At 48.2% G+C, this 9,698-nt stretch overlaps 1 protein-coding gene across 1 annotated transcript; it reads left to right on the forward strand.

Annotated features, from left to right (window-relative positions):
* Window positions 1–250: 250 nt before the first annotated feature.
* LOC130866202 (mitochondrial import inner membrane translocase subunit TIM16-like) lies at window positions 251–625 on the forward strand. The gene has a single exon (XM_057757431.1). The coding sequence runs from the start codon at window positions 251–253 to the stop codon at window positions 623–625; it is 375 nt and encodes a 124-aa protein (XP_057613414.1).
* The last annotated feature ends 9,073 nt before the right edge of the window (window positions 626–9,698 follow it).

The following is a 9,698-nucleotide window of genomic DNA, read 5'->3' on the forward strand; positions in this document are numbered from 1 at the left end:
TTTGAACATATGATCAGAAGAGAAATATGTGGGGAAGGGAGCCATGATTGTGTCACTGTTTTGTTGTTAATTTGATTTTGTTGTTTGAGATAAGGTCTATTGCCCAGGCTGACCTGGAACTCATTCTATAACCCAGGTTGACCTCATGAAAATCTTCCTGCCTTAGCCTCCCAAGTGCTGGGTTCTAAGAATGGGCTGGTCCCACTGGGTTAGGAAGCGACAACTGTGCCCCTGAGGTAGAGCGGCCGCCATGGCCAAGTACCTCGCCAAGATCATTGTGATGGGTGTGCAGGTGATGGGCAGAGCCTTTGCCTGGGCCCTGAGGCAGGAGTTTGCAGCAAGCCAGGCAGCTGCTGATGCTCAGGGCTGTGCTGGGCACCAGTCTGCAGTCACATCCAACCTCTCTGGCCTCAGCCTTCAGGAGGCCCAGCAGATTCTCAACATCTCCAGGCTGAACCCTGAGCTGGGCCAAAAGAATTATGAACACCCATTTAAAGTGAACGACAAATCTTTGGGTGGCTCCTACCTGCAGTCAAAGTTTGTCTGTGCAAAGGAATGCCTAAATGAGGAACTCCAAATACAAGCCCAAGAAGACAGAGAGAAAGGGCAGATGCCCAAAACGTGACTGCTGGGCACGCCCCACCCCACCATTGCCTCATAGTTTATAGCGTGGTGATGAATGTCTTTTCCGTGTTTAAAAAAAAAAAAAAAAAGAATGAGTCATTATACCCGGCTTTCTCTGTTCTCTTTAATACCCATATTACTGAATCAAACTTGAGGGCTGACATTTTTATTCCTAGTAGTAGAACTGGCCAGTGACAGTAAAGGGAACACGTGTGAGGTGCTCAGTGCACTCAGCCTGGATCCCAAACCAAAGCTTCTATAAATCACTGTATTGTAATGCAAACCCAGCTCAATGTAACGTGTCAGCCATACAAATACTGATTCTGTTTAAATACTACAATTAAATTTAGACTATCACAATATGCCAGGGGTGGTTGTTTTGTGGAAAATGTTCTTTTTGTCCTCCCCCACCCTTCTTTGTGCAGAGACAGACTCTCATTGTGTAGCCCAGGCTGGTCTGTCAATTCCCCCACCTCAGCCTCCCAAGAGTTGTGATTACAGGTATCACACCTCCCTTTGTCTCGTGTGTTTGAAACACCGAGTCCATGCCTCAAGCCAAGCTGAACAGAATTCGGTTTAGAAAAATTCTGTTAGAGCAGAAATCTTCCCAGGAACACATTTTCCCCCAATCAAGGTTTCCAGACGCTCCACGGTGTTTACACACACTAAGACCAATTATCCAAATCTGAAAACGTCTGAGCTGCTCACCCGAGTCAAGCACACCCCACACGTACCAGAGCAGACAGACACCTGGTGAATTTGTCCCCTTCTTCCCTTAAACCTTCACATGGGGCTAAATTGAAGAAAAAGAATACTTGCACTGGGCATAACACGAGAACAGAATATAGCTGACGACCAGGGGAGCCCCTGTGATAGCACACCTTTGTGGATCAGGTGACAAAGGAACGGGACCAGCCATCAGAAAAGAGGGCACCTTGAGTCTTCACAATCCCTTTTCCAGTCTCACTGTAAAGCTACACTTGCCCCACAACCTCAGCCTCCTTATGGGGACTGCTTCAAGACGAGGACCAAATATCCATATTCACCTAAACCCAAGCAGAGGGCCTCACTCTGGCCTTCTTGGGCTTTGTCCCCTGTAGGCTGAAGAGTCCCAGAGGATCAAGAAGTGCCCACTTGGATACTGAGAGAACCCCACACATAAACTCACCCATATATCCCTAGACTATAGTCTGGGAATCCAGAGCCCAGGGTTTACTGAACCAAATGATGCTAACCCACAAGGACCGCAACTGTCCACTCATGAGAGTGGACTGTGAACAGACGCATACTTCAGGGCCTCTGTTGAGTGGAGGATATGCAGGTTAGCATATGAAACCGACATATACTGTATATACATAGACAGCGCTGGGTGGTGGCGCACGCCTTTAATCCCAACACTTGGGAAGCAGAGGCAGGAGGATCTCTGAGTTTGAGGGCACCCTGGTCTACTGGGTGAGCTCCAAGACAGCCAGGGCTACAAAGAGAAAACCTGTTTCAAAAAATATTAATAATAATAATAAATTATTAAAATGAGGCCAACAACAAGCATGGGAAAAATGGGTAATTTGTGGTTTTTCCCAGAATCCATACAAAGTACAGAAGTCTGCTTTAGTCCGATGATTCTTAGCCTCTCAGCTCACCTTCCAGACACAGAAGCAGCCCTTTTACAATGAACATTTTAGCTACTCATACCATTTTACATGTAAATAAATAACAGATCCCATAGATCGCTCTGAAACCCATGCCTGTGCAGGCTAATATTTCCATCATCTTTCACTGAATACATACATGTGCGCACATTTCCTTATGATTCCCAAGAGCAAACAGACCTTGGAAGCCCAGTCATGGGACTGCCTTCCATATCTGCATCCCGGGTGTACCCTGAAGTGCTCTGAGAACTTTAACACTGCTCCACAGCCAAGTGAAACCAGGTGTCAGCACACTGCTCCGCAAGTGTAAAACAAAACCATCCGTGAGCCAGGAGCGGGAACGCACGCTTACAATTCTATCACTCCGGAAACTGAGGCAGGAAGATCATTAAGATTGGGGCCAGACTAAGAACGTATAGCAAGTCCCTGTCTCAAAAAAACCAAAGTAAAAGGTCACCAGTCAAGATGATTTCCTACAGCTCAGAGGAGCTCACGCAGCTCTCGCCGACGGGCTAGCACAACTGCTATCCCTGCTCCGTGCTAAAAGCTCACGCCACAGATCCCATCAGGGACGTATTCGTTCCTATTGGGCCACAGGCTTGAGTGGGGTTTAGAGGCTCCCTGCCCAGAACCCCCAGAGAACCACTGGCCAAACATCTTGGTCACATGCCCAACCTAACACACAATACTGAAAACTCTTGAGTACGTCAACCTGTTGGTGGGAAAACATAGGTAGCCTGGGAAAATGGCTATTGACAGTTTCCCAGTAGGCTTTTAACTTTACGAACACTGACTCCAATCCGAGCTGGGTCCAAAGACCCCAAAGCTTCCCTTCACGTGCACACCAGCGAACCACAAGCCTCTCCCTCCAGTTACCAAAGCCAGGCGGAGCTGGTGGTGCCCTGTTTACCCAATTCAGCCTAGGCTGGCCTCAGGGACCATGGGCAAAAGTCAGAGAACATGCTGCCTCACCCGCTCGGCCTGGGCCCAAAAGTGACAAAGAGACGCACGCGACCTAAAACCACTCTGATCCTCTACAATATCCCTTAAGGACACCCCCACCCTAGCCCTAGCATTCTCTGGACTAGGCCCACTATCAAAGAAGAAAAAGGAAGAAAAGCCACAGCACTTACCAGTTCGGTCTCTTCCCACATCAACCTCACCCACTTTGAGGGCAGCAGAGGCCAGAACTGACCGTTAGAAAGCCGGGCTCAACGCAAGGCCAGGGCTCGAGGCCACCAGCGCGTGCACAGCCTCCGCGCTTGGTGTTGAGGCAGACGCTGATTGGCTGTAGCTCTGGTGCTGACCAGCCAGTGATGCACCCCGGAGGCTTCTCGCTGCAGCTGATTGGCTGCAGAACTTGGACCTTGAGTCTGATTGGCCTGGGGGAGGGGGTGTAAGTGTCAAGGCGTGAAGCTGAGATGTCATGTGTCCTTAACCAGCCCACAATGTTGATTGGCTTCGGATTTTGCCCCGTTTTTGCCCTCTCCACTGACATTTTTCTGTCAGTGTTAATGGCCTTGGTGGGTCCTTTAACACAAACTCAAGGAAACCACCATCTTTCCTGCTTACCCTCTGCCCTGCCGTTTGAGCACCTCCAGTCTGAAGACTCTGGGGCTTTCTCTCAACCACCACAATGTGGAGTTTACAATGTACGGGGAAGATGTAACGGAATGCAGCGTCTTCGTCAGTGCAAGGTCCAAATAAACATGAAAGAAGGGAGACAGACTTATCTTCTGTGAGATATGAGGAGAGCATAGGAATAATTTCTAAGGGGTATTCTCCATCAAAGAAAGGATGAGGAATTTTTTAGGGAGACTACACATACCCATTTTGGGGAGACACTGTGAGAGGGGTTCATTCCTGCATACACCTAGTTTGTACCATAAAATTTTATCTGAATATAACGGAAAGGATTGTTTTAAAAAAGATTTATTTTTCACTCTGGAGGCAGATCTCTATGAACTTGATGCCAGCTTGATCTACACAGCAAGTGCCAGGCCATCCAAGCCTACATAGTAAGACTCTGTTCCTGCCCCCACCCACTGTTAATCTTGCGCGTGTGTGTGACCCACATGTGTGTGCAGGTACCCTCAGAAGACAGAGGATATCAGATTCGCTGGAGCGGAGTTATAGACAGTTACGAACGGCCTGATGTGGGTGCTGGAACCCAACTGAGTCCTCCGAAAGCGCAGTATATATACTCTCTTACGGGAGCCACCGCTCCAGGAAAACAAGGCTATTTAGAACGCACATTAGGCCCTTGTAGGAAGCTGCTTTGCCTTGTCATTAACAAAGTGAGGGGAAGTAGGGCGAGGGTGAATCGGAAAAGCCTCAAAAGCCAACCCTGGCTGTGGACGTTGGGGAGCCCCCTTCCTTGCCTCTTTTCCTAAACCACCGTGGACTGGATGATGAGCTGTGTCCAGGCAGGGAAGATGCCATCAAGATTGGCCTGTTTGAATAAACACTTCTATTCTATTCTATTCTATTCTATTCTATTCTATTCTATTCTATTCTATTCTATTCTATTCTATTCTATTAAATAAAGCGCTTCTAATTCTCCCCGAGTCGACAGCTGCTGAGCCAGCAGCAACTGAGTGCATCGCGGCGCCCAGGGTCTACTACTACCTGGATCTTGGCCAGGGAGGCACCTTGTACAAATCAGCCTGGGCTCAGCCTGCTCGTTGGCTGGTCCTGATACACAACCAATGAGACGCGAGGGCGCTCTCGAAGAGACAGACCTTGATCTGCCGCTGCCGCTCTTGATTGGCCCCGAGGCTGCTCTCGCTGTTGATTGATTAGAGGCCCGTGGCTTTTTCCTGCTAGACGCCTCCTTTAATGAGGCCTACCGCAGAAGAGCTGCTATGGGGATGGGTGGGATGAGTATCCTAAAAAGAGCAGCACTTAGGAAGAGCATGGCTCAGTACCCACAACTGTAAGCGAAAGGGTTGGAAAGAAGTACTGTAGCATTAGCGACGGTTGACTCAGCCCTTTCTAGCCATCACGCTGTGCACATCAGCCTGGGCAGAGGATGGGTGTCCTATGGAGTTAATATCTGAAGGTCAGAGAGGTGAAACCCGTTGTCTCAATTCACGCGGGCTCAGTCACTGTTCTCGAGAGTCCGGCCTTTCGAGCTACATCAGGTTGAGTGGAGAATGGCAGAACTCGCCTGTAATCCCAGGATTTGGGAATCTGAGGCAGGGGTCAGCCCGAGCTGCATATCCAGATCCTGTCCCAGAGAAAAAGGGAGACAGATTAGCAAAACAGTACATGATTATTAAACAGAGTTGATCCTGTAGATGGGGTGGGGGGGTGTCAGTGTAGTCACGTGGTCTGATTTGACTTATCTACAAAGGGGGGGTTGTGATTACTTTTTCTGCTCTAATATTTATTATAACCTATCTTTTAGTTTTAAAATACACTTTTATTAATTCTTTGAGAATCTAATACACGTATATTTTAACCATACCCCCCACTCCCCCTCCATCCTAGGAGGATGCCAGGGGTCCTTGCTCTCCTAACTTCTTCCCTTGAGGCAAGGTCTTCTCATTACTTCTGGAGCTAGACTCCCAGCCCCCAAGTCCCATCAATCCTCCTGTTTCACCCTCCTATGTCCACCGCATTCACAACATGGGATGAAGGCACAGCCTACCACACTGATTTTTTGTTTTTACAAACACAGGACTCTAGGGATTTGAACTCTGGTCCTCCTGCTTGTGCAATTACACTGAGCAGATCTCCCTAGTTCCGTGGTTTAGGTTTTAGACTGGATTTTAGACTTGGATTTAGTCCTGGAGAGTTGGCATAATCAGATCCTGTCTCAGAAAGAGGGAGAAAGATTTGTTTCTCCACGGCTGCTTAAGGATGAGGGAGTGTTACGCCCAAATTCGTGGGCCCCCAGGAAAGCCAACAAAGGAGACAGAGTCCCATATGTAAAAGCAAAGAGCCTTTATTTTAATCAAGTTTGCAAACTCGGTCTCTCCGCACTGGAATAAGAGAGCCCCAAGCTCAATTAGAATTGGGTTTTTATAGTAGTAAAGATGGGGGTGAGGAGTCTCTGAGGTCCAGGACCCCTGATTGGCTGACATTTGTCTAGGGGTGTCCTGGTGAAGTGCTGGCAGGTGTTTCTATTTACAGTGCTTGGAATGCCAGGAATTTCTTTTGAATAGTCTGTTCTTGAGTGGACATCAGGTAATCTAGGCCTGTCAGGCATTGTCTCAGGGTAAACTATTGAGACTCTAGGCTCTATTTAAATTTATCAATGGCCAGAGTACCCCGTGATAATGGTTGGAGGAAGTAAAGAACTTCCTTTCTGCCTAGACTTAGGTTATCATGGCTGGCCCTCGGTCTTTGGTCCCCAGCTGGTGGCACTATTGAGGAGTAATGGGGTCACAAAAGCACTAACTTCATCAATGGATCAATCAGTTGATGAATTGATGGATGAATGGGTTGTTAGGCATTGGGGCGCAGCTACAGGAAGTGGGTCACTGGGGGTGTGTCTTCTGGGTTTTCTCCTTTTACCTGATCAAACTCAGGTTGTTAGACTTTCTTTTCTTTCTTTTTCTTGGGTAGTTTGAGACAGAGTTTCTCTGTAGCTTTGGAGTCTGCCCTGGAACTTGCTCTGTAGACCAGAAATCCTCCTGCCTCTGCTTCCTGAGTGTGTGCCACCACTACTGAGCCCAGCAAGATTTCTTATTCAAACCATCACATTATGAAAGTCTAATAATCTGAGTTGGGCACTGGTGGCATGTGCCTTTAATCCCAGCACTCAGGAGGCATAGGCAGGAGGATCTCTGTGAGTTTGAGGCCAACCTGGTCTACAGAGTGAGTTTCAGGACAGGCTCCAAAGCTACATAGAGAAACCTTGTCTCGAAAAAGAAAAAAGAAAAGAAAGAAAGAAAGAAAGAAAGAAAGAAAGAAAGAGAAATCACACTGGGTGATGGTGACCTTTAAGATCAGCACTCAGGAGGTATAGGCAGGCAGATCTCTGTGAATTCAAAACCAGCCTGATCTACAAAGTGAGTTCCAAGGCTGTTACAGAGAAACCCTGTCTTGAAAAACATAAAAAAAGAAAAGAAAGAAATGTCCCCTATGGGCTCAGACATTTGAATACTTGACCTCAGTTGGTGGGTCTGTTCAGAGGAGGTCTATGAAGCTCAAGGAAGGACAACACGGGCTTTGGGAATGTAAAGCCCCTCATCCCATTTCCAGTTTCCTTTTCCTTGGAGATGTAATATCTCAGCAACCTGCTCCAGCCAGCATGAGTACTATGCCTCCTCTCCATGAGAGACTCTTATCCATTGAGGCCATAAACCCCAGCCTTGGTCACAGAGTTTTAGTCACAGCAACAGAAAAGGGACCAACACATATGGCAAGCCCCTTTACCCACCGAGCCATTTTACTAATCCACGTGTCTCCCCCAGGGCTTTGCACTTGATAGGCAAGTGTTCTATGATAAACTGCATCACCTAAACCTCCAAGATGAGGGCCAGGGTGTCATTATGTAGCCCAAGCTGGTTTCAGACTTGAGATCACCTGTTTTAGTCTCCCAAGTGCTGGGATTACGGGTAGCAACCACCACAGCTGGCTTTGGAGAGGGGCCTGATTTACATTCTCTTGGGTCCTCAAATCCTAGAACAGTGTTTGTTTGTTTTAAGGTGGAGTCTCTCCATTAGCCCCGAATGTCCTGGAACTCACTATGTAGATCAAGCTGGTTTTAAACTCACAGAGACCCACCTGCCTCTAAAGCGCTCCCATCCCCCAGCTATCTGTTGGTTATTTGAAATAGGATCTCCTGGTCTCTCCATAGTTCAAGGTGGCCTCAAACTCCCTGCATAGTCCAGGCTGGTCTTAAACTCCTGCTCCTCCTACCTCTGTCTCCTGGATCCTGCATTAAAGGAGTGTGCCGCACACCCGGCCAGTTATTATTTTCCAACTCTCCTTGTGATAATATGTATCTGTAGGCACTTCTAAGTGAGTATTCAGTACAGGTTCACAGAAGTGAACAGGCTGGGTAAACATATGCAAGCTTTACATTGAAATGAAAAACAACAAACTTATTTTTGTGGGTGGAATAGGATTGGTTGGCGGCCTGCTTGGTCGCTGTGAACCATCACATTATTCTTTCTGTTCTGAGTTCTCATGAGATGCTCAGTGGGGCAGAAAAGAGAGATAAGCATGGGAAGTAGCAAGGGACCGAGCCACATGGACGCTCCCTATCAGGTGCGGAATTAGACTATGTGTTGACTGGGGAGCCACAGCTGGTTAGAGGTGGAAGAACAATAAATAGTCTTGAAAAGGCTGGAGAGCCGGGCGGTGGTGGCGCACGCCTTTAATCCCAGCACTTGGGAGGCAGAGGCAGGCGGATCTCTTTGAGTTCGAGACCAGCCTGGTCTACAAGAGCTAGTTCCAGGACAGGCTCCAAAACCACAGAGAAACCCTGTCTCGAAAAACCAAAAAAAAGGCTGGAGAATGGCGGGAGGAACAGACACCAGATGGCCACCTCCCTCTCTTAAGCCCTGTTCTGACTTGGCCCTCGCCTCTCTGTTCCCCTCTTACCCAAAGGCACTGGTCTCTGGGCAAGAGGCCAGAGAGGAGAAACCTGTCAGGCCAGCCCAGGCTGTCTCCACCAAGCCACACTGCAGTCAGTCCAGCTGAGCCACTTAGCAGGTATGTGGCCTGGAGCGGTCAGTAAGGGTGGTGGCAGACCTAGGGCAGAAATCAGGCCTGCCTACCTGACTCCCTCCCCCAGAGGCCAGATTCATGCCGGGCTCCCGAGGCCTGGCCTGTGTGAACTGCTTTAGGGCAAGTTCAAAAATGCTTAGCAGAATAATTCTTCCCTCTGTGGACATTCTGCATGAAATACCAGCAGTGGCATGTTTTTTAAATTTTTAAAACTTAAATGTTTGGGACTGGAGAGATGGTTCACTGGGAAGGGCTTGCCGCTCAGTCTTGAGGGCCTGAGTTCAGATTCCCAGCACACGTGCAAAAGCTGGGCCTGGCTGCACGTGTGCCGCTGTGGTGGGTGAAGATGGAGCAGCCAGCCAGTTCAGCAAACAGTGAGCTTCAGGGTCAGTGAGAGGAGACCCTGTCTCCAAAATAAAGTGGAGAGCGACCAGGAAGACGGCCAACATTCACACAGCCAGCATTAGACAGGTGGGGGTGGCACACGCCTTTAATCCCAGCACTCGGTGGGCAGAGGCAGGTGGATCTCTGTGAGTTCGAGGTCATCGTGGTCTACAGAGTGAGTTCCAGGACAGGCTCCAAAGTTACAGAGAAACCCTGTCTCAAAAAACCAAAAAAGAAAAAAAGAAACTCTGTCCCCCCAAAATAAATACATTTTTAAAAATAGTAAAAAGAAAGCAAACAAACCCTAAAACAATTGGGTCTTGCGCTATGAGACAGCGACTATTATAATCCCTCATT

Source organism: Chionomys nivalis, chromosome 2 (assembly GCF_950005125.1).
Source record: "Chionomys nivalis chromosome 2, mChiNiv1.1, whole genome shotgun sequence".
NCBI lineage: Eukaryota > Metazoa > Chordata > Mammalia > Rodentia > Cricetidae > Chionomys > Chionomys nivalis.